At 42.9% G+C, this 25,997-nt stretch overlaps 1 protein-coding gene across 1 annotated transcript in view; it reads left to right on the forward strand.

Moving 5' to 3' along the window:
- The first annotated feature begins 4,435 nt into the window (after positions 1-4,435).
- The window catches only part of LOC147701154 (uncharacterized), a 33,030-nt gene continuing 11,468 nt past the window's right edge, over positions 4,436-25,997 (forward strand). The window contains exons 1-3 of the mRNA XM_086929915.1: positions 4,436-4,575; positions 14,737-14,817; positions 15,978-16,040. Coding sequence (XP_086786041.1) covers positions 4,507-4,575; positions 14,737-14,817; positions 15,978-16,040 — 213 coding nt within the window. The 5' untranslated portion in view covers positions 4,436-4,506. The remainder of the gene's footprint in view (positions 4,576-14,736; positions 14,818-15,977; positions 16,041-25,997) is intronic.

Raw genomic sequence — 25,997 nt, forward strand, 5'->3', positions numbered from 1 at the left:
CGAGGAATGAGGATTGAGGAATGAGGAGCGAGGAATGAGGAGCGAGGAATGAGGAGCGAGGAATGAGGAGCAAGGAATGAGGAGCGAGGAATGAGGAGAGAGGAATGAGGAGCGATGATGAGGAGAGAGGAATGAGGAGTGAGGAATGAGGAGAGAGGAATGAGGAGCGAGGAATAAGGAGCGAGGAATGAGGAGCGAGGAATGAGGAGCAAGGAATGAGGAGTGAGAAATGAGGAGCGAGGAACGAGGATTGAGGAATGAGGAGTGAGGAATGAGGAGCGAGGAATGAGGAGCGAGGAATGAGGAGCGAGGAATGAGGAGCGAGGAATGAGGAGCGAGGAGAGAGGAATGAGGAGTGAGGAATGAGGAGCGAGGAATGAGGAGTGAGGAATGAGGAGAGAGGAATGAGGAACGAGGAATGAGGAGCGAGGAATGAGGAGCGAGGAATGAGGAGGAGGAATGAGGAGCGAGGAATGAGGAGCGAGGAATGAGGCGCGAGGAATGAGGAGCAAGGAATGAGGAGAAAGGAATGAGGAGCGAGGAATGAGGAGCGAGGAATGAGGAGCAATTAATGAGGAGCGAGGAATGAGGAGCGAGGAATGAGGAGCGAGGAATGAAGAGCGAGGAATGAGGAGCGAGGAATGAGGAGCGAGGAATGGGAATTGAGCAATGAGGAATGAGAATCCTAAGTGATTGATGAGGAGTGGGGGATAGGGAGAGAGGACTACGAGCTGAAGACTGAGGGCTGAGGTGTTAGAAGTGGTCATAAGAATTGATACGTGTTTAATTTTTGTTTTTTGTTTTTTTTGTTCCTCCTCTCAACCATGGCTGGCCCATAAGTACCTTGGGCTCAAAAAGGGGTGTGACCTGGAGAAAAAAAAACGTGCTGTCTCAGTGCAGGACTGGTAGGGGTCAATGATTATGAAGGAGTGGCAAGACCCTACAGACAAGTTATTTTCATCCTTAATCACAGACCTTTATGTACTCTTAGGACGGAGCTTGCCATTAGCCAAATTACACCACTGCTTATACCACAGATTGACCTTAATTATGAAGGACAGATATGAATAAGCAAAAAGGAGTACGACATGGCTTCGTAATCATCGGAACTGGGGGGAAAAAAAAAACCCAGTTTCAAATTATTGAGTCCAATCGAGTTTTAGCCAGAAGTCTCTTTTTTCTGGTTTTCCTCCTCTTGCAAGATCCAGTTTTGATATAAAGAGCATAGATGAGCTCCAATCTTGTAGTCTCGGGGGGGAGGCCTCTTTCCAACGCTTACAAATCTCACGTCGGGCTACCAACATTGAATAAAACACAAGATTGTTATTTGCAGTGCGTTTTTTATCCTGTATTCCCAAAATTGCCAGTCCTAGGTCTATATTCACAGTGATGCCTATAGAAGATGTTAATTTGTTGCTTATTGATTGCCAGTAAGACGATAGATGAGGGCAATCATAAAACATATGTGCGTCAGAAGCAGCAACTAGACCACACCGTGGGCAAGCTACTGGTATACTAGGCGAAAATTTTGACAGCCTTTGAGGGGAATAGTATGCCCTGTGAAGGGTAAAAAAGTGGTTTCTACGCAGCCATGCTGGTTTGACAATATCCCATAACACAGTAAAAGATATCTCCCATAGTTCGTTCATATTTAATGTCGGCAGAAGAGAACCCCAAAGTTGATCAGGAAGGTGGAATACTCCGTCTATTTCCTCTAGGATTAAATTGTAGAAATGGGAAACCTCTTTAGTTTTTAGGGTATTGTCCAGTAGAGAAGATTCTAGTTGACTGCTGCCTCCCAGTAATCCTTTTGGACGACGAGTGATGTCAGAATTTTGTGCATTCGCCCAACTAGAGATCTGGAGAAGTTTAGGTCTTGATAGATTGGGGCCTACTTTTCACACTAGATGTTCCCAGGTAAACATTTCCCCTTCAAAAAAGAGATCTCCCCAAGTTATGATACCAGCTTCTTTTAGCGGGCTTATCAAGGCATCTTTAGTCCACTCAGGTGGGTCCGGAAGGTCCCCTATAGGAGAACTGTTTGAAAAATACCCTATTTTGGTAGTTGTTCTAAGATTATACCAAGTTCTCGCTAGGCCCTGTAGTATCTTCAACTTTATCTTCTTAAAAAAGTTTGGATCCCCAAACTTGTACAAGAATCCCACCTGATTTAAGCCTTCAAATTCTAGTAGTGTTGAAAACAACCGGCCGATACCCTGCTCAGCTGGAGTTTTAAATAGAATTCGAGCATGTGTCATCTGAAACGCCCAGGCGTAAATTTGAATATCAGGGCCAGCCAAGCCTCCCTTCTCCCTACAACGCCTTAATTTATTCCAAGAAATTCTTGCTAGCTTGTTCCTCCATATAAATGAGGTGATATCACTCAGCATCTTTGTTATCATTTTCTTTTCAAAGTAGAGTGGTAAACTATTGAAAACAAAGGTCAACTTGGGTAAAATGGACATCTTGACCAAATTTGATCGACCTAAGAGAGTCAATGGAAGATGTCTCCAAGAATTCATTGAATTCCTGCAGTCTTTGGCTACCTGAGCAAAATTTGTATGGGCGATTTGATTGATGTCTTTTAAGATTTTTATACCCAAATATCTCATACTATCGCAAGGCTGTACTGGAAGTGGCGTATTATTAATATTCCATGTCATAATTTCGGTCTTTGTGGCATTAACTTCGTAACCAGAAATATTGCCGAATTCTTGTGCCAGATTAATAACTGACGGAAAAGCTGCTTTGATATCAGATGTTAGAATCATAAGATCGTCAGCGTATAGAGATACTTTTTTTTCCCAATCTCTGTAACTAAATGGAGTAATATATGACATCTTCACGGATCAGTTGGGCGAATGGCTCCATATAGATATCAAAAAGTAAAGGCGAAAGCGGACAGCCCTGCCGGGTTCCTCTTGTAATAGCGAAAGGTTCCGACAGTGCACCATTAACCAAAACCGAGGCTGTAGGTTCATGGTATAGTAGTTCCACCGCTCTACGAAAAGCTCGGCCCACCCCAAATTTGATACGTGTTTAATGATGCAATGAGTGATGGGAGATGAGTATTGAAAGATGAGAAGCAAGGATCTCATTCCTATAGTAGAGTGGAGGCAGCGCACCAAGCATGAAGGAAAGGCTTCTGCAAGGTTGGGTATTTAATTCTGGTCAGAAAAAACTAAAGAAAATTAATAGTTAGCTGTGGAAATGGTTTCTTTACAGCTTTGCTGTTCTTCCTGGGTATCGAACCTCAAACAGCTCTTATTTGTGATTTGTCCCTTCTATATGACACCCTTTGCTAGCTCATGATACCAGGTAGAGGTAGCTACCATGAGGAAGCTGAATGTCCTCAATCATTGTTGAGTTTGTACCAGGCCCCTCTCAGGGCAGAGAGTGTTTTGGGTACATCTATATCTGGCCTGAGATAATGTGGAGCTGGTCCCAGGAGTCAGAATGGTGAGATACACCAACATTGAGATAAGATAGATTTGGTACCACAGTCATTGTAGAGGGTGAACCATGCAGCTCCTAGGGCGCTGATTTTGTGTGTATACACAGTTCTACCCTATAATACACTAGAGACTAGTTAAAGATGACTGGCCACCAGAGACATCCATCCTTAAGAGGTCAGTAAGTTGAGTAATGTTAAACTGGGTAAATGTAACAACAGTTACAGAAAAGGTTAGAGTCATGGAGCTCTCACTAGGGAGTCCGGCTTATTTACAGGCCTATCCATTAATAGGCACAGCATTACCCAACAGTATAAAGGGTCTACCTTTCACCTCTAGGTGGTAGACAGAAACAAAATACATCAAGTGATCAGGCTCTTCTAAGGGTGCGTCACGCCAGCAGATAGGGAAGTTATTTTTTATTTTATGCTAGCAGTATCAGTGTGAATTTGTGTAAAACGTTTGGCTCACTGACACCATCACACCCTAATTAATGCAATGTGAAGTAAACCATACGGTTGCTTGCTTCTGGTTGATTGAATGAAACCAGACAGACATAGCTTTATGTTCTGCATCTAGTTTTCTATATTAACTTTTTTTTAAAGAATGCATTTGTTTGGGCAGTCAGAAAACACAGCCTTAGTTCTCAAACTTTTTCGCATTATTAAAGAAAAAAGTGAAAAAGGGAACATTCTTTTTGGATAGCCCTTTTTATTTGCTGATTCAGCGTCTTTACTTCTGCTGAAGTAGTTTACCAGCACTGGTGCAACTGGACAAGGGGTGTAACACAGTACCAGCAGGTGGTCTACTTACTCCTTAGTCTAAGGCGTGGGGGGAGGTGAAGGGGTGGAGTCTGCTGGGATTTTCTTAAATGTAGCAAAAAGGGGATGTGCGGGAGGCAGTGAGGGAGGGGCTATTTGGTAAGTACAGCCTGGGCAATCCCCACTGTCTCCTTTAAAAGAGAAGCAGGTCTGGGCCTTGGCAGACGTGTCCTGGAGAGAAAGGAGTGTCCTGTGGTCTTACCTTCTCCAACCGAGCCTTCTCTCCTTCTCTGATGGCCCTCAAGATGTACCTGCTGGCCCTTCTGGCCATTGGACTCTGCTTTGCTGAAGCTGGCCAAGAGGTAAGTGTCCAATGTAACAGTCTAGTGGTCCTCACAAAAGTGCATCTTTATCTTATCTGGCTTATATTTTTGGGTGACAACCCCATATCAGTCAACTCCCTGCAATGTGACACGGGTAACTTACAGAGAGTCTTGGTTTAGAAGCCAACAACCCTAAGCATGCTGGCACTTTCACTTTTCTTTTGTAAATATAGGACTGCATGCCCCAGCGTGCTTAGCGCTGTAGAGTGGTACACCTAAACTGGTGCTGGCTTCAAGTTCCCTTCATCAAATAGGTTCAATTGATAACTTTGAAATTCTTCAACGAAGGGAAACACGTGGGTGCCCATGATGATGCCAGATCACTCTTTCTCATGCCTAGTTTCCATAAGCAAATCTGTGCATTCTGGGACTTGTAGTCTTTGGTAGAATAGAACCACTTGAACATGCACATATATCTGATCCGAAAAAGATCAGATACAACACATAAAGGCTGGATTTCCTGCTGTTGTCAGCAGTAAAGAGCTGTGGTGCTATTGGCTCTTGGTTTTGTCTGTAATACTAATGAAGCAGAAAGAGTCCCCTGCTATTTGTGCCCAGGATGTTTACACGTTTTACTTAATAAGCCCAGGCTTGAGTAGCTCCTTGTCCCCAAGCTTTTCCTTGAATTCTGGGACTTGTAGTCAATAGTTTGTCACTGGCAAACAGGACTACTGCAAACCCCAGAAGGCCAAGAATGCCCTGGAAGAGATACTCCTGCATGGAACCAGGAACCTTGAGAGTTGAGAGCTAGTGCAAGTTGTCTCAGGACTGAAATATCGGTGCATCTGCAGGTCAACGTAGAAGTGTTCAGAGTGAACTCTGGATGTCTCAGACAGTGGGCAGCAGGGCACGTCGCATTTTAGATCTGTGAATGGCTTAGTGCTTGGTGGATGGTAAATTTAGGGGCATTGGGAGAGCTATATGTGTGTCTTATGGTTGCAGTGCATGGTGTTAGTCTGAATCTACTATAGAATGACTTTGCCTCGGTTACCAGCATCAAATTTACTGGACAGGTTTGCAAACGACCCTCAAATCTTACATGTAATGTCATCAACAGTCCTGGGAACCAAGTATAGTTCTGAAAAATCAATGTATCTCAAATGTGACCGTTTACAGAGACCTTCCATCCTAGGGAATTGGAAAAGATCCGAGGGAAAAGCCAGTTTCCAGTCGGGCCATCTCAATTCCCTCTCTTCTCAAACTCTACCTCTTGCTTCAACTCCAGCTGACTTCTCACCCTTTCCTCCTACCTTCCTCTTGACCACTGTACTGTTGTATGCACTCTTCTCTTGTTTTCTTAATTTTCTTAGTCTACTCCATCTCTCCCATGTCCACTCTTTTATATTTTCTCTCCTACTCCTAAATCCCTCCCTAGGGCGCATTTGAGAAGTTTTGTCAACCCAACAGAAGGGACTTTAGAAAAGATGTCACATTTGTTGCGTGTATGAGAAACTCTCGGCTTCTTCCCAATACTACCTGCCCCAGTAGTTACCTCCTCCCTCATCTGTGTCTCACACAGTATCTTCTTGTTCACATTGTATAGTCTCCTTCATGAACTTGCTTCTAACATTCATTTTTCCTCTTATTCCATTCATGAACACAGACTTTCCACTTTCCCAATTTCTTCACCTCTTTCATCTTCTTTCCCTCCTGTTCTCTCTGCATCATCTGAGGCCATTCTCTCTTTCTCTACCTCTCATTTTCTTATGTCTCAAACACTACTCTCTTTTTCACTCACCTCTCACCATCCTCTATCACTCTCCTCTCAAACCGTCATGATCCACACCTTATATTATCACCTTCTTCTCATACCCTTTGCTCAGGTGCTCCTCTTTCCTCTCTAAACTTTCACCGGCCAACAATCAGGCACAGACCCACACATACTTACTTACAACCTCTGTTCTCACTTAACATTTCCAGGCATCCTCCCTCCTTCATTTTTCCTTCCTAAATCCCTCTAAGTGATTTTTTGACATGTCTTAACCCTCCTCGTCCCAGCCTTCTCTCTTTCTCCTACCACCACATTTAATTTCCTGCTGTTTTTCCTCTTTCTCTCTGCCAGTGTCCGCTTAAGGATTTCAGGGGACCCAGAAAAGACATAATTTAGGGGGCACTGTCCAGTACAGCTTTGTATTTTATTACCCATTTTCTGCTAATGCAAGCCCTACCATGCCAAACAATCTTGAAAAATACATTAGAGGTTGAGATGGAGAAAAAGTCAGATGTGGGTTAGAGATAGGAGTTGACCTAACGGCCTAACGGCTAGGGCGGTCGACCTCGAATCTGGGGAACTGGGTTTGAGTCTCGGCAATGACGCTGAACATCCTGTGATTCTGGGCATATCACTTAATCTCCTGTGCCTAACCAAAAATGAATGTGTCCTCATGTAACGCAGCTGGTGCTATGTAAAGCGCTCTGATACCCGATTCGGTGAAGTTCGCACTATATAAAACTCCATAAAATAAAATTAAAAAAAGATACAGTTCTCTTTCCCAGGGGACCCTTGGAAGCTCGGAGCCCTGGGCACTTGCCCACTTTGCCCAAGCCTTAAAACGCCTCTGCTCATAGACACACACCTAAGATGGCTGACCTTCCAGTGCTACCCATGACATGTGCAGATATTGAACAATCACTTTTCAGACTTGCACCATTGGCAACCCAAGATGGGTGCGACTTTTAGAGATAGCTGACTTAGTGACTGGAGATGATGCTTGTAAAGAAAATCCTGTGCTGGGCTGTAGACTTACATCAGCTCACTGATGATTGCAAGATGAAACATGGATATAAAGTTGTGAGAATGACTCACAAAAGGTTTGAGGCTCTTTAGAAACGATTGTCCAAGCCAATGAGGCCCATGTTATCTAAAGCAGTCGCGCCTACCTCTTGGAAAAGGTTTTTAATCCATGCACATTGCACTGCATTGAATTCAAGCCTTGGAATGCTACCTATTTCCAGTAGCCCATTCATAATGAGGGCAAAAACAGGAGCAAAGGCACCAATTCAGGATTTTGAAAAAAAGCTGTGATCCTTTCCAGAATGTGTTGACTGCATGGAGAGATCTGGCAAGCCATGACTCAGGTCCTGCTGGTGGAATGTATTTTCCTAACCCTGGAGTTACTGAATCCGGATGTAGTGGTAACTTTGGTGGTGGGAACATCTGGCACATTAGAAGTTGAATCTTGGAGGTCCATTAAGAAAATAAAGAGCAACCCGGGGCCTGGAGGAACGGGTAACGCTGAGTCCGATTCCTCCAGTAATTCCTCATTTAAGGTCAGAATTTCACTGAGAATTTTTTAGCTGATTTCAGCACCTAAAACCTGTAATTTTGGCCCCATTGGAATTAAGGGCATTCTTCTAATGAGGGCCTTATGAAGTTTAAAATCTAAGGGGATTATTTACCTGCCCATTGCACCGCTGGCGCATCACTTTTTTGGATGCACCAACGGCGCAATGGGCTTGCCCATATGTACAAGGCATGTAAAGTCACCCTGCCTGACTTTTCCTGGCTTGCAAAGATGTGCCCCTTTCACACATTACTCTACATGCAAGGGGGGTTCCATGGATGTTGCTGTGGATGTTCCCACACAACATCCATGGAACTTGACCCATTCCCAGATTTATAACATTTTGTAAAACTGGGAATTCGTATAATCCTAGGGCCCCCCTGTGGAGGCGTGGACATTGGGCGACAAGGAGAAATACTTTTATTTGTCCTCGTGTTTTTCTCTTTCTATGTGTGCTGCATTCAAGCAAAGAAAGAGGAAAATGCCATTAATGATTATTTTTGTGGCGGAAGGTATCCCTTACTTCACAGAAAATAATCATAACCGCAGGCTCCCGTGCAAGGACGCAATGGTGCCTGCGCTGGCGCATGGCGGCAATTGTGCGCCAGTGAATAGGAAAGCACAGGGGTGCATCGTATTCTTGTTAATAAGACGCATACGTGTGCTTTGAACATGACGCAGCACTGTGCAGCTAAATGGCTTACTGAGCTGCGTCATGTTCCTATAGATGAGGCTCTCAGTATGTATGCAGATGCACATCACGCAATATTGTACTTATCAGCATTATTGAGTATGTGCACGGGCCATGCCTCGAGGGAGTCATAATGCCCCTCTTCTCTCCCAATCATGAGAAAGAACAGCATATTATAGTTCGTACATCTGCACAAATCTTTACGACACAACCTTTTTTCATTTGTATTTGTGTTTTTCAAAAGGTATTTTACCAACATCAGGATGCAAGGGGTTAAACTTCTGTAGCATGGTAAAATCACACTGAAGACATCTCCTGAGCATTAGGGGAGTTGTTAACCTGTGTAAGATAATTGTTATATTCAATCTGTCAGGCAGTAGAAAGTATTTTACTTATGTCAATTATGTAAATTGTGCTCTGGTATAATGTAAAATCTAGAAAGATATAGGGATATTCCCAGGCCTGCTCCGTGCTGTCATCTGTCTTGGCAATCCATCTTGATTACTTAAACAGCATCTTCAAAGGAAACAGCAAGGCAATGAAGCAACCCCCACCACGACCGCGCCCCTCAAGATTGTGCTGCAGAGAAGCGGGGTGTGGTCTGAGCGGGAACAACGGGGGGGGGGGGGGGGGGGGTGGCTTGAACTCTGATATGATTGGGCCCTTTCAGAACGTTACATTATATGGATTGAAAATGGGGGTGCACAAAGCTACATAGATTTCCTACTGGAAAATTCATGAAGTTTTTTAAGACTTCACAAACTTCTTGAAATTGTTTATGAATACAAGTTTTCTAAAAAAAAATATATTGCCACTGAATCTATGAAATTCTCACAAATGTTAACAGGCAAAGTTTTGGTCGATTGACAAATCTGGATACAAATACACCTAATATTAATATTAATCTTGTAAGGTGTGTGCAATGTTGCAAAAACTATCATCTGAAAATTCTTGCAGGAAAATATCCACAAAAGTAGATTTTACGCAGGGGTGTAGGTACCATTGGTGCAGCAGGTGCAAGGGCACAGGGCCCAGAGCCCTGACGAATCCACTGAACCAATGTAATTGTTGTGTTTATCTACCCCAACGTCAGTCAAAGGGGCCATTATTCTTGCTTTGGACCAGGGTCCACAGCATCCTTGCTAGTCGATTCATTTAACATGAAACAAAAACAGAAACAACAGAGAGAGAACACTTCCAGTGGTAGATTTATCTTTTTAAAGAAAATAAAAATTCTTGCGGCTATTCTGTGGGAATTTTCGGCCAAAAGCAAAGATTTTTGCAAATTTACAACACTTATGACGTTTTGATGTTTTTACTTCTCCAAAACGTGCAGACAAATAATGCATTTTCCTGCTATAAATTGGGCTTATTTCAGAAACTTTTTTAAATGATCTTTCTATGTTTTCTGGGATATAAAAGCGCTGGTCTTTTATCTAAACAAAGATCTATGTATGCCTTGGTGTGTGTGTGTCCTTTTGTTAGTAATTCACTCATTCAAGATGAGGATCATAACTGATATTTGATTCCTACAGTGGCGACCCAGCCGGAAGTCCCTGAGCATGACACAAGCCTCGGCTGGTGATATCCCCAGGGGATCTAGGAAAGGCTAGAATTCTCTCTCAATGTAAGCCTGTGATCAAAAGCAAAGCACTCCAAGAGAAAAGGACTGCAAAGATAGAATCACTAAACAAATAGAACAAATAAATACAAGTAGGTTAGACTGGATCTTGCAGTGTAACTATCAAAGTATCAAATGATCAAGCAGCCCTGTAACCAGCAGAGGGAATGTGAAAAATGCGATGTACACAACTTGTTGTATATTTGTTATATGTATGCCCTTTATTGATAGTTTTTATGCAAGACAAAAAGGTGTGTGTCAAACGCAGAACTCTCCAATGCCACAACTGATGTGGGGAGGTGTAAGTAGAGTGTGCCAAAGGCCCTCCTATGGCCTGCTCACACACTTCTGGCATGCAAAGCCCATCAATCCGCTCCACTTTCACAACAGTGAAAGAGGCAAGCATTCAATTACGGGTGGATGTTTTTCTCTCTGGATGGAGCCTGAGCAATGAAGCTGCTGCCTGCGGCCGTTCATTCCACAGAGGATGCTCACTTCTCTGGTCCACCCAAGGCAGCCTGGCTTGGCATTTTCATAGTAACCATGGAAACGCCTGACTCAGGCCAGTGGTATAATTCAGACACTCTATAACCACCCCTACACACAATCCACAACACACTGTGATCGTGGCCATGTTTTTCTTAACACCCTGAAGAGGCAGGATGTGAATGCATCTGTGAGATGCTGAGCCCAGGGCGCATGTGCAGGAAGGCAGTGGTCCCATGTGGGTCCTTGAGGCAGGGATGTGAATGCATCTGTGAGATGCTGAGCCCAGGGCGCATGTGCAGGAAGGCAGTGGTCCCATGTGGGTCCTTGAGGCAGGGATGTGAATGCATCTGTGAGATGCTGAGCCCAGTGCTCATGTGCAGGAAGGTATTGGTCCCTTGTTGGTCCTTTTTTAAGAAGCGGTGTGCGCCTGCTGCTCCTACAGGGTGCAGGGTGAAGATGGGAGCATTATATATGACAGTTCTTCAGTAACCTCGTTTTTACTATCACAGGGGGACGCATGTTAACACAGGCTGCAAAAAGAGTCAGAAACACCTACCCCTAAAAATGTCTGCTATGTGTATATGCACGTGCAGGAAGGCATGGCTTGGCAGTTCGGGCTGGACTGTTCCCATGAGGCACAGGGTCAGACTGATTTGCATATGGCCATGTCTGAACTGGGGTGGTGTGGAGTGCAAAAAAACGATGGATTTAGGAACAGATCTCTGTACTGGGGTGAATGTATGACATTGTTCTGCATTCTGTCCATCAACTGTGGTTTTTGCATGTGTATATGCACTAGCACGAAATTAACACAATTTACCTAAACCTACTATCAAGCACTTGCCTCGAAATGTGCAAAGACAGGAGTTATAAGATCAAACAAAGTAAGTCCTACAGTAGGTTCAAAGTGAGCTTGGCTGGATTTAGGAGGACTTTAGAACTGGTCCGAAGTTTTGAAGAGGATATTATGTGTTGTAGAACTGTTGAATTTATGATTCTCCAGGCCATATTTTCTCATGGAAATTGTGGAGCGGCGCATGGTCTCCAGTTTTATCCGTGATGAATAAACCTCGATGTTGGGGCAGAGAGGCAACTTTTCATCAATGCTGTAGTCAAGCTCATTCATCAACCTTTCTAGAAAATCTCTATGTAGGTTAGGAAAATGTATCCTTAAATTTCCTAGGACCACCAATTAGCTTTAACAGTTAAAGGATATACCTTAAAGATAGCTTTAAGAGTGAAAGAAAGCTTTAAGAGTGAAAGGTTATACCCTAAAGATAGCTTTAAGAGTAAAAGGATATACCGTATAGATAGCAGTACAAGGATAAACCTCAAATATGGCTTTGTGTAACCAACTCTCCATGTTCCTAATATTAAGCTGACATTCCTGAAACTGAAAAGTAACAAGATTTAAGGAACTATTTATTTATGGCAAAACTACTACCTCCACTTTTTGTATATACAGCTTTGATACTCACTGACTTTCTAACATTTCAGATGCACAACTGGAAATTAATTAACATTTATTAATATTCTTTAGTTTCTATTTTTGGCAACACATCTATTACTACCTAAATACACATTCATATTTACATAACATGTAATTGTAATCTTGATGCAGGACTCTTCCCATTTCTTCATGGGAAAAACAAAGTTCAAAAATGGAAACAGTCCTAATTCACTACTAAAGCTAAATATTTACATAACAGTTTAAAATTTGCTTCCCAGTACAACTCGATTTCCAGAATACTTCTCTGGGGCAGATCTACAAGAAACTAATGCAGCGAGGTGCTGCAAGTCATTGTGCTGAGCTGCCTGCCTTAGTTTCGAAGCACAGGGATGCAACATATTTACAACAATATGTTGCATCTCTGTGCTTCCCCCTGTGGTGGTGCACAAACTGATGCCACGCGCTGGTGCAGGCACCCTTGCACCATGGTGCACGGATGCCTCTGTTGTGGGGAGAGTGTTTTGTGCAGCGAGGGGCACCTTCCTGCACAAAAACAATCAATTGAGGTGATTTCTTCTTCAAATGCGTGCTGTAGAATGCAGCACACATTGATAGAGGAAAAAATGAGGAGAAATAAATTCTGACGCATTTCCAGATTTACGAGAAATCGTAAATCTGGAAATGCATCATTGGACACGGGTGTTGGGTGGGAACACCCACATCAACACCCATGTCAGGCCCTATCACTCAAAGTGTTCCGTAAACAGGTGCGATATTTCCAAGCTCAGGTGAAGTCACGCAGGGTGACTTTACCTGTTCTTGTAAATATCACTTAGCAGGCGGCGCAAGGGGCTTGTAAATCTGCTCCTCTGTATTTAAACTGTTCATGAGAAGGTTTTGAGGAAATACCGATTCAACGACAACGAATCACAAATCCAAAAGCACCGGTCCTGGGGCATCAAAATTGTAGCACAATTGCCAAAGAAAGATGCTGCTAAAGTTGAGGAGGGCTACACCTGATAATCAAAGATGTCACTGCAGCCCCCAGACCTCCTGAGAGGTCAAGGACTCCTTGAAAAGGTGGTTTTATACTGGGTGGCATCACATTGTGGGTTTTCCACAAGTGTGAACCCTTTCACCAGGTTGTGTTCAGTACTTGAAACAAAGTGGGAGAGGGCAGATGTTAGGTGTTGCTCCCCCACACTCACATATCCATCAGCAGTAAGCCATGCCTCCTGATCTGCTTCCTGGCAGCTGTGTGGCTAAGTCTTTTAAGGTGGCAATCTGGCAACTAAAGTAAGATAAAAAACTGCAACATGTACACTGGTAGAGCAATTCCTAAGGATATCGTGGCAGGCATTTTATAGTGTGTTTTTATTCATATGTAGACATTTCTATTCAGTGTGCGGTTAATGCATTCAGCAACAGTTCCTGAAGCTGTCACCATCTGCTGCCTTCTTGCCATACTGTCTGTATCTAATGCCTTTCCTTACCGAGGGTGCAATGTGAGCAGAAATGTAATCCTCTCTGGACCGAGTTCTACAGTGTGTATCTCTAATTGTGAGTGGTGTTGTATGATGCTGGCTTTTAACTTTAGAACTGTACATCTGTCTTGTATCCTTGGACCCTGGAATTGAAGGAGGTAAAGACACGTGCTATTACAAATAATAAATACATGAATGTGATATTACCCATTTATATTAAACACTACGCGGCCCATTTACTATTGTTTAATACAGGGCAGTGCAGTAAACAAGCTGCTGTGGTTTGTTGCATGAAAGGGGGGAGCAGTACAGTGCTGTGTCTGCAAAGATGTGGCACTGTGTCTCTGCTCTGAAGAGCTTATGCCCCTCTTGGCTGTCCAGCGCCGTGCACGCTGCCCGCCTGAGTCTAGCATAGGTTTTGTACTCGGTTACTTCCCTTCCAGGACAAAATACTATGTTTAAACTTACTTTGAAACCTTTCCCACTTTGCATGTGTACTGTACAGCACAGCACACGTAAAAAGTTAGAAAAGTTTGGAGAAAAGGAAGCTTTTCTCCTTCTTTCCACCACCTTCAGGAGGCGTAATTAGCAGATCAGCTCTTTGCACCCAATTGTGGTGAATTTACATTGGCGAAAACTGTTGTTAAACGTAGCCCTTTGTCAGGATTGGATAAAATATTGGGTAATCTGGTTTAGTAGCTACATTTCAGATGGCGGGATATGGGTTCTAATCTTGATCACATTGTGTGATCCTCGGCAAATCTCTAATTATCCTTGTTCCCTTATCTGCCAAAGCAGAAGGGCTTGAAAACGGGCGATCTGCTAAGAGCTACATGAAGCCTCAATATAAATCCAAATATTTGTACCTGCACTTATATAATATGATTAATTATTCAAGAAGTTTTATTGTATGCTTATATATAACAATGTTCTTATATATTTATTGTATGATAATACATACAGTTATCATAATATATGTATTTTTCTATTTATAAATGTCAATAAAAAATTGAAACACAAAAAAGAGCTTCATGAAATACTAGGTATGCAGAAGCTGACACTTTGGAGCAGAGTTATCCTTTGAACTCTCATGCTGATTTTCGTTTACTATTTATTTTTAGGCGGAGCCAGAGAAAGTGGGAACCGTGGCTGGAGAGGTGGATGGAGAGCTGCCTGGGAAGATGGAGGCCACTGCTGTTCCTGTAAGTGTCAGCACGGTGCTGAAAGTCTATTTCCTTCATATTAATAAACATTATTTAAATTCCATTTAGTTGCACAAGCAATCAGGTGCACCAGAGAATGGCTTCCCATGTTTTCTTCCATTCTGTAGGAGGTACTCCGTTCATGCTCTGATATTAGTTAGTTTGCTTAAAAATGAATGTGTTCTGAATTTAAACATAACGCACATTGCAACTAATGCCTCTAAATGCACAGACACAGAATAAATAACTTAGGGGAAAAAGCAACATTACAAATGTTGATATACACAATATAAAAGTTGAGAGGCTGATAAGAATGTTCTGTCAGGGCCTACATTGGAATGCTCCAATAGCAGCTGCCTTTAATTGTCTAGTCAAATGTGTTAATATAAACACCAATGTTTCAGATAGGTAATTTATTTTTTACTGTGGCCTTCTTCAGGACAGGCTTCTATTCAATTTGAATTTTAGTGAAGGTGTTTTCTTCCATTTGATTTCTGAGAGTTTGGATTTCTAGTGCCTGGTTTGTTAAATTCTTCTTCTCTATCAGTGTTAAGGTTACAAGGCACAGTAGAACAATTCACTGAAATACCAACATACCAGATCCAAGCATACTTTGTATTATTCGTCTCTCAACATACCTACTCCAGGGCATTTTGTGCTGAAGAAGGACAGGTGCAGAGTTTGTGAGGGAAGCGATCACTGTGCTTGCTGTATGTATTTTGTATCTGAGGGATATTGATTTGCTGAGGTCCACGCTGAGGTACAGCCTGAAAGGAGGCTGTCCATGCTATGGACTTGCTCGGTCCATGCTGTGTACATGCTCTGTGCATGAGAGTGACTTGTACTGTACATTTCACACAGCACAAATGCAGACTGGGCTGTACCTAGACTTGTGTGTGTGGGCCCAGGGCAGGCTGCAAGGCCCTGCTGTGGCTGGTGTCTCATTTCACTCTACTGGTAGGCCTTTGTGGTGCTAGAGTTGTTGTTTTCCTGTAGCGTGACAAAGCAACAGCTGAGACGACCCCCAGAGACCACAGCCAACGTTGAACTGAGACAGCAATGCATGCACAGCACAGGGGTAACTGCTCACTTACTGACGGGAATTCTTGAAGGAATTCATATGTGCACCCCAAAATAAACAACTTATTTCTATCTTGCAGGAATACGAAGCTGGCCCAGATGCCAAGAGTGTGAAACTGGAACTGATGTATAACACCTCATCCGTAAGTAGTTTGTGTTCATCCTGTTCTGTGTCAATGGCCAGATGACGTGGGAGGTTCAGAAAAGAGTATACAGCCCACTTAATGGGTGTCTCGCCAAAGAAAGACCAGGCCACATCATAGTGGGTCTTAACACTACCTTCTCCTCCAATCTATATACTCAACACTCCTATCTCTGGTATCCCCGTGCTGCAAGCTTTAGAGAAAACACTGGCTCTGTTGTGACTGTCCATCCTAGGGCACACCTGGGAAAAGTTCAAATGAAGAGATGTTTGTACATTAATTGTGTGATGGGTGACCACACCCTCCAAGTGCACAGGTATCATACTAAACTCAGTGTGGCTAAAACTGTGCTCTCCCGAGGAAATCTAACCAGCTCCTCTACATTAAACCAAGGTAGTTTATATAACCTCCCGGTTACTTGCACGCGCGCGCTGCCTACAACCTAGTACAGGCTTTCACCATCTCTCTGGATTGCTAAAATAGGTCCTGTGCAAAGCTGAATTTAAAATTGTGCACTGGTCGTGTCCAACTCTTAGTTCTTCATCCCTTTCACAAAGCTCAAATGTGCTCTAATAAACATCCCATAGCCCAGGGGGGTTGTACTCTTTCTGTGGGAATTAAAAGCACCGAGCCCAGTGCCTTCCCCACTCAACAAACCGCACTGCTTCCTCCTGCTAATGCTTCTGCTGAACCGATAACCACAATTCATCCCAGTAAACGAGAGCAGTAAAGAGTCTGCATATGCTTTTCTGGTCCCTCGTGGAAACCCATGATTGTTAAAAAAAATGTTTCAGCATACATCAGCAGATATCAGCAGACATTCACACAGACTTTCAGTTTTCTCTTTAAGAACATTTAAAAAATCAAAGTAAAGCATCCTACCTTGAATTGCAGAATCATCAGCCTGTAAGAGGAGATACAAAACATATCCCAGGGTTTTTCTGGCACTAGAAGAAAACTCACCCCATTACTGAACACATATGACGCTATGTAGGCGCCTTACCTCTATTCCCGCTGCATCCACCCTAGTTTTAGTGGCTGAATGGCTGCATGGCATACAAAGGTGCTGAAAGCATGTCCCATGTATTAGGTTACAGTGATAAGAAATATACTCCTACACACAGGGCCATGTGATTAGATGATCACACGCCCCTAGATGTATCGATCAAAACATTGTTCTCATCCATGAACATACATGTGCAAGCAATAACTAGGAAAAGTGACAGACTCTCATATTTGGAAAAGGTGTATGCACAAATGAAAAATTACAGCAAAGGAATTTTCTTCTAAGTACCATTAGGGGGTATCTCATGTCAGCAAACTGTTGACTGTTAGTAATAAGTAAAAATAAAAAATTCATCAAAACAACTTGTATCAAAAGTAGCCTACTAGCATCATGTTGGCTACATGTCCACCTCATCACATTTTTAGCATTTATTTGGTCCCAAGTAATTATTATTACGTGAAATTGAAATATTACAACAATGTTAAGTAAATTGTTGGCAGCAAGCCAAACAATGCATGTTGATTCGAAAACAGGCATCTTAATGGAAACATGAGGGATTCAATAGCTTTGACCGCTCCTGGACAAACCTATAAATAAAACCCCTATTCATTCACCTGCAGGCAGATCTACGGACGGGGTAGGTGCTAATGAGCCGGCACCAGAGTAAAATTCCCAGTAAGGTGCAGGCGTCCAACACTCCTAGCCTATGGACCAACTCTCCTTTTATTCATAGGTGGTGTCCAGGAGTGGTCAAAACTATTTCGTTTGTAATCATACTGTAGGGTACACAGTTCTCTGGCCTGCCCAAACACCCTCAGAAGGTATTTACCCTTTCACTTTTTATGTTCACTTCACTTAACTTTGTTCTGTTTCGGTCCTGAAGAAGCACCATGGATCCTTGAGACCACAGAGGTGCGAAACATGTCGACCTTTTTAACATTTTAGTTACCTAGGCACATTGAGCCTATTGGGGTAACAAACTACCTAGGGGTTTTTACTCTGTCAAGGGTACCGCCACATTAAAAAATATATATATATTGGTAACACTTAGGCAGTTTTAACCTACGTTGCATGCACTACATCACCCTCCAATAGGACCCACCCCACACACCCGCATGCATCTAGCGGCTTTTTCTCTCAAAAAGATCTCTGCCAAAGTAACCCTTCAGGGGACCCGTAGGATATTGCAGCGCCTGCCTGACGAGGAGCAAATGCCCGATGATGAATCATGACATCCTTCGGGGGTGTGAGGGCAACAAGAGGCAAGACTTCCCTCACACAAGTGGCTCCAAATACCTAGGAGAATCTACACCTCCCTTTTCTCCCCCTTTTCTCTTCCCTCTTCCTCCTCGTAGTGAGTGGGTGACATGTTGTACCCCTCTACAGGAACAGTGTCCCCTTTTTGATTAGATGTTCCACGTTAGGAGCACGGGCACTGGACCACAACTGGCTCCTGCTCCCACCCCCCTTTGTATTGATACGTAAACAGAGAGACACCTTGGAGAACAAAGGATGTGAGGTTTCACCATGGTTAAAAGCAGGTGCAGGGAGAATAAGAGGGGTGACATGGAGAAGGAAGGGGCATTATGGGGCAAGAGATGGAAAACAGGGAGAAAAGGTGGAAGAACTTGTAAGACAAAATGGGCGGTTGCAATTGAGATGCACCACAGGGAGCCGGTCAACATAGAGAGGAAGAGATTTGTGTTTCCTGTTATGAAGGGCAAAGCCATTCAGCACTGTGCTTGTGTCAACTTCCGGCATAAATAGACCTTTTATGTGCAAAGGGTGTTGAAGATAACCAATGGCTCCGCTTTCCATCACCCAATCACTCACATCAAATATTAGTAATCACCCACATCAAGCATTAATGTTCACTCACATCCACCCTGGGTCAGAGAGTATTCAGAACTGTGGACAGAGACCGTATGAGGAGTCTCACAAGCCTGCAGCCAAGCAAAGAGCCTTCAATCGATGAACAACAAAGTCATGAGAGGAAACTCCAGGCAATGTGAAGCAGAGGGTGAGAGAAGCCTGATGGTGGCGTGGGGCTGGAGAAATGTGACCAATGTACAGGAAATGTAGGACTGGAGTCAAGCAAGACATCTCAAGCAATGTGGGACTAGAACAATGCCAGAGGTCTCCAGCAATGTGGGACTGATCCACAAAGGGTAAGGTATCCCTTTTGTACCCCTTGCCCTTAGTAAATCAGGCTGCCAGACTCCGGCAATGTGGGACTGAAAGTACTTGAAAAATCTCCATGTGAAGTGGACGTGAGCCAGGAATTGTGAAGTATATGATCATTACCTCATTACAAACCAGAGAGAAGGCTTGAATGGCTTCTACAGTGCAGAAGAGATCAGTCCCTTACACCAGAGATCAAGTATAATTGCACAATTGTTTGGGATTTAGTAGCTAAATAAGAAGGACGCAAGTCTAAAGTGTGCAAATTCTGGTGATCAGAGATTAATGTGACTAATCGTGGCACAAAGTTCCCAGTATTCCACTTTCTAAAAAGGCATTTATTCCACCAGATAACGATGCCAGCCAGAGCCTGACTGTCTCCTCTGCCACTATAGCATTTCCTCATTAGGATGCAGACTAGGGAGCTGGTTTCAGAACAGGGAGGGCAGCCAAGACCAACAATTATGCTAGGGCCCCATTCTAATTGTGGCCTCTTGCAGTTCGGTTTAAACAAGGCTCATGTTGGTCTTCCATACTGAATAAAGATTGTTCCTGAGCTTGTCTAGTGAGTATGCGATGATACCAGTCCACACATAATGCTAACTCGAGCTCTGACCTGGAGTCCAGAATTGAGATATTATTTGTGGATCCATTCTAGTGTTCACGTTGAGTTGTCTTCGAAAGCCACCCATGATTTCCACACCAATGCAACATCCCGAAGGAGCTTCCTTATTTGATCATTGGACTCAGGTTGTCATTCATTTTCTGCAGCCCTGGAATTTTGGCAGCTGCATGCGCTCTGCACTGCCTTGCACTTTGCTTCCTACATACCCTGTAAATCCTTTAAATCCATCAAAAGATAACGTAATGGCATCTGGATGCACTGCTGAGACAACCGTTCTTGTATTGTATTCTATTTTAGCGTTGTAACATCTATGTAAATGTAAATGTATTTGAGCTTGGTCGTGGCGCTGTATAACACTGGGGAACCCGTCCTGGCTTTTCCCTGTGAGATGGTCCCTGTTGGGCACTCCCAAGGTGAAGCCAGGCATCCCCGGCGTTGATGGGGCCGTTTGTGGAGATTAAGCAAGCTATTGCCCAGAGTTGCTGAGTGGAACCCATGGTTAGAGTGACACCGAGGCGAGATTTATCGAGCCCGCTGACATTGGCCCAAACACCCTGCCGCGTGAACCGTGGTCCCGGGCCGTCCTCTGCTTCTGGGTCGGCCACCTCTAACCAGTGAGCCACACTACTCCACTGAAGTGCATTTTAAAGACTGCTAGTATGCTACCCTGTTGAGGGGTTGCCTGATTTGCCTGTTGTATTTGTCATGATCCTATGTGGGAAGCATGTTGGTTTCATGTCTGTCTGAAAGATACACTTGACTTGTTTCGGGGAACAGTTGCTATTATTGGACGAGATCTGAGAGACAGATGTCCAAATAATGATTATATTTAAAGCTAAAATATATAAGAAAGAACACATAACCTGTCTAGTCAGATGAAAAGAGGGGTTATCTGTGCATGTACACCAAACATCACTGTTATCGGAGAAGGCTCTGTAATCCATATGGCAAAGTGCGATTCAGAGCTGCTGACAAATTAGTAAAAGGATGCCAAACAGTCAAGGGTGAGAGTTGGTGATGGAAGCAGTAGCATTACACCTTTTATAAATGGCAGGGATACTGCCTCCTACCATATGTAAACACGCCTCATAAAAGAGTAAAGACAAGGAGTCACAATCAAGGCTGGCAACCAGAACAGAAACAACACTCTTTAAAAGGCCCAGATTCCATCTACACTTTCCAGGGAGAAGGAAGCCCACATTGTGGCAGAGTGCCAAGCCTCAGTCTTGCTTCCGACTGATCAGCACTAATTGTGGATCAGGTCATAGCCAGACTGGCCCATACACATTCAAGGGTAGGAGATGATCAGCTCACTCAAGGTCATAGCAGGGAGTTACCTACTATCTGCTTGGACTGTGGCCAATATTGTGAGATAAGTGTCCTCCTAAGAATAGTCCTGCTTAATTCGTTTGCTCAGGGATTGAAACATCAAAGCATCACTGGTTATTGTTTACAACTGACCATAAAAATCTGTTGTGCATGTATCTCACCATTATTTGTTGATAATATTTATATTAATGAGACTTATCCACAGTATTTTGCATCTCGCCGTACCAAATATCAAAAATAAATGTTCAGAGCACCTCTGGAGACAAGGCTTGCTTATGAGGACAACTAGATGAATAATGTTTGCCTGGAGTACGCGAAGCAAATCAGGCTGAAGAGGCATTTTCACCAGTTCTGCATCCACCTACAGTCGCCACAAACTTTGAACTGTATGTAGTAATTCCACCATTCACTGTGGTCTGGGAGCGTTAGCCATTTAGCTAGATATCAGCCTGTTTCTTTAGTTCACAGGCAGAGCAGATTTTAGCCAAATTCCACTCCGCAGGTAATTAAAAGCAACAGCAGATGTGTCTAAGTTCTCTTTTTAGAAAATCGTTCTACCTAACACTACTTATGATTGGATGTATATGCTGTGGAGGTAAATATTATTACATCTTTAAGTTACCTTTTTGAATAAACTGAATGACGGGTGATAAACATTTACCCATTGGGATCCCCTATATATTACTGAGTTTCCATAATCGGGAAGTGATTAGCAATTGGACAACAGTTTTGCGAGAGGGAAAAGGCAGTATTGGTAAGAACTTCCTAAGGAATTTGAGTAGACCAAAACAGGTGGCTGAGATTTTAGAAATGTGAGTGGACAATCAAACCAGATGCCCAGGAATCTGGCAGATTTGGGATGTTAGCACCGTTCAGGGGGCACCGTTCCAAGATCAAGAAATAGGGTTGTTGATGAGAAGTAGGATTTCAGTTTCTTCACTGTTAGACATTGAGGTCATCCAAATAACCACAGATGATATGCATCTACAGAAATGACCGCGGATCTCCTGAGATCTTTAGAAATAATATAATGATCTGAGTACCGTTGGAGTAGAAAAAGACCTCACAGCCGATTGAGCATAATCATTCTGCCAGGGGAGAAACATAGACATTAAAGTGGGTCAGACTGAGAGCTGAATGTTGTGGAAACCCTTGATTAAGATTGGTAGGGGTGGAGAAGAAAGGGATAATAGAGATATATTAAGTCCAGTTGTTTAGGAAGGTGGCAAGCCACTTGGTGGCCGATAAGCACATACTGAGATCCAGAAGGTGCCTGAGAAAAGTAAATGGACAGATGGTGTTAGAAGCCGCACAGAGGTCTAACCGGCTCAGGTCCGCTGATCCACCTAGATTCATACATCAGAAAAGATTGTCAGTGACTGCCAATAGTGTGCTTTAGGAGCTGTCGGCTGGTCTCAGGTCGCCTCAGAGTACTCAAGATCACAATTATATTCTAAGGGCCAGATTCACAAAGGCAATCTGAGATAAAAGTCTAACTTTATGACTTTTGGTATTCACAGAGGTCATGTAGGAGTCCCATCTTTACGTCTGCAGTCGGGACGGAATCTCTGCACCTGGGGCGTAATCTCTGACTCGGGCCAGATGAAGTATATTCAATGGGCCAGAATGCAATTTTTACAAAAAGGAACATTAGGACCGTGAAATAATTGGTAGAGGAGGTCATGAAAATCAGATTGGGCAGTGAAAAGGGTGTGGCCAGACACTACATCACATCCCAGAAAAGTCTGCTCCTTTGTATCACGGTACATGCAGTCCAAAATCTGTACTCCCCTCAGTGTTGACTGTAGTATTACTAAGCTAGGGTGGTAACTGCTTTTTCAAGTGGACAGAAGTCCCCTTTGGCCTAATTCCCCTTTTATACTTAGTGGTCCCAGCTTCTGGGAAGGTGGGCAGTGGTCCACGAAACCACTGCCACTCTCACTGATGTTTTTCTAAACTGATTTCTTAAAGAAGTCCTGTTTCTATTAAGAATCTCGGGCTGCTTTAACAAAAAGTGTTCCATTTTGTAAAACATTCACAGAGATGGTGGTCTGCTGTCCTGTGTAGGCTACCATTCCCAAGAAGATCAGAGAATGTCACAATGAATGACCTTCCTAATGATATTCATTAGACAGGTCGTTCTGCCACGCTATCCAATTTCTTATTTTGCAATTTGACCTGTTAGTACTTGGTCATTAGTACCGGGTGCAAATTGGTGATTTGCAGTTTGTGAATGTTTTTTTTTGCGTTCCCCACATGTCGATTAGGCCCTGCATGATTGATTGTGTCTTAGTGATGGAAAATCACAAGTTATTTGTGACAATCTTGAGTTTCAAGACTAAAGGCCTCATTTAGAGTTTGAAGGGAAAGGACAATCATCAAATTTCTGGAGGTAACTTAAATATGTGGGTGAATCCTCTGGCTGAATGTCTTCGACCATAAGGATAGCATTGAGGAGAAAATTCAGGTTTTAGCTTGTTCTCTGCATTTAGAATTTCCTCCTGAAATGCGAAGATTTACAGTTCCCTTGAACTTCTATAAGAGACGCTAAGTCTTTCATCATGAGTCGGTTGGGATTCATAGGTAGAATTACTTGGGCCAGAATTAATTAATAAGGCCAGTATCTACAACTAAGGCTTCAGGTTTTCCGATTTTACTGATCTTTACAGATAAATATAGATAGAAAACAATATGTTACCTTTCTTTATTTATTTTTAAAAGTGGAAAAATACTGAAAATTGTGCTTCTTATGAATGCTCTCCATGCTGTCTTTTGTGAATTCCAGGGCAGTATCATGGACAGACAGACAGCATGGGAAGTTAAAAAAAACAGGTTGAGATTTCCCTAAATACAGGCATATGTTAACATATATTTGTATTATAATGCTGATATTTACATGTAGGAGTTGTGTTTTTCTACATTTGAGTGTTTAATTTGCTAAAATACAACAGGCATCAAAGTGGGAGTGCATGTTTATCAGTTAAATAACTGTGAAAATATAAGATTTTGTTACTCTATCTACTCTCAAAATACAAAATAAATATGGATAAATACCAAAGAGATGGCCAAAAAACAAACATAGTTACATGCAGATGGAAATGTTAAAAAAATAAATACCATAAAACTGGGAGCCCTAATTATGAATGAATATCCCAGAAATGAGGAATAACATGCAGTAGAGGAGTTATTCGATCTTTTTCCATGTACATTCCAATACTTATATCTTTTCAAGAGACATTTTCCACCTGCTATGATCAGGTGGAACATGTCAGTGTATCGGCGGATGACTTTCCCTTGTGCAGAAAGACACCCGGTATACCTGCATCAATCATAAGAGGTGCAATGTCTATTGGACTTAGTAATTGCCCAGTTTGGTAAAGTTTTCACCTTTCATTACATTCCAGCAGTTCAAGCTTGCTGGAAATCAACAAAGAGGATTTAGTGCTTGAATAGGGGAGTTTTCCTTGAAATAGGTGTCTCTGCATAAACGACGTTTATCGCATCCGTTATTTACTGGGTGAGGGTAAGCTTGCACCCTCTGCTTCCCTTTCGATAGGTCAAACCTGCCTGAATTTAGCAGGGAAAAATTCCCAGTATTTACTGAGATAATCAGTCTCTGGTAAGGAAAAAGCGGTAATTTGCATTGCATTCTCGAAAAAGTGCGAATAGGCATTAATTATCGCACCCAATACATTTAAACTCCTCTGCGTTAGGTTTGACAGAGGCTACTTGTAATCAGACCCATTATACTTTACCTTGAATAACTATAATTTAAGTTTACTTAACTATTTAAATAATATTTAACAGATCGTGTTTGGATCTTTACTGCTAGGAAATACCAATTTGTTCATAAAGGGGCTAATTGCGGTAGGTCCTGTTGACATTTGTCGCCCCCACCTACCCCTCCATATGTTAGCGCGAGTTACGCCCGCGCCCTCCCCTACCGCTCTCAGCCAATTACGCCTTAACAGTTCCAGTTACTAAGCGGAAGCCAGTCTAATGCAATCTAAGTGATTATTATGTAAATGATATGTTAATCAAGATGGTCATTATCATAGTAATCATATCATATTAGTGGCGGTGCATTAGTAACGGGCCCAGGTAAAGCAGGCAGGAACATTACAGTATGTAGACACGTCAAAATCACATCACAGCGCTGTGCGTTCTAATAGCACATGGAGAAGCAGGCACTTCTGTGTAATGGTGGGAGAAAAAAGTGCTCTCCATATCTCATCTGCTAGATTTCCTAATTTCAGAATTTATATCCAGATGCTGTCAGCTTTTTTTTTACTTACATCTAGTGGCCAGTGGTGGATCCTTTACAGCGGCTCCAGGGTATAGCCTCGCCCCCTGAAACCAAGAAGCCATTGATAAATTAAATTATTATGCTTGTAGTAATTTAATTTAGCAGTGTTGATAAAAACATAAATTTGGGTTTACAGGAACTCTGCAGTGTGCAGGCCAGCCCTCTTGGCCTCCTCAGCAGGCTCCTGATGACAGGAGGATGAAGACACTGAGGGGTCTGAGCAACCATGCCTGGATTGCTCATTTGAGGGGCATGGTTCAACTACAACCCACAAACACAAGCACAATCTTTTGTATTTAGCAGACATATTGTGCATGTCTCAGGCAGCATAGGATATCGGCTACAATGGGGATGTTGGGCACACATCAGTGCGTGCCTGAGGCCAATGAGAAGCCACACAGAGCAGCAAGAACTGGTCCAAAACGCAGCAGCAAGGATCTTGACCAACACTCCCAAATTCAAACCAACATCTGAGATAATACGTCAGCTCCACTGGCTGCCCATCAGAAG

The sequence above is a fragment of the Lissotriton vulgaris genome, chromosome 7 (assembly GCF_964263255.1).
Source record: "Lissotriton vulgaris chromosome 7, aLisVul1.2, whole genome shotgun sequence".
Taxonomy (NCBI): Eukaryota; Metazoa; Chordata; class Amphibia; order Caudata; family Salamandridae; genus Lissotriton; species Lissotriton vulgaris.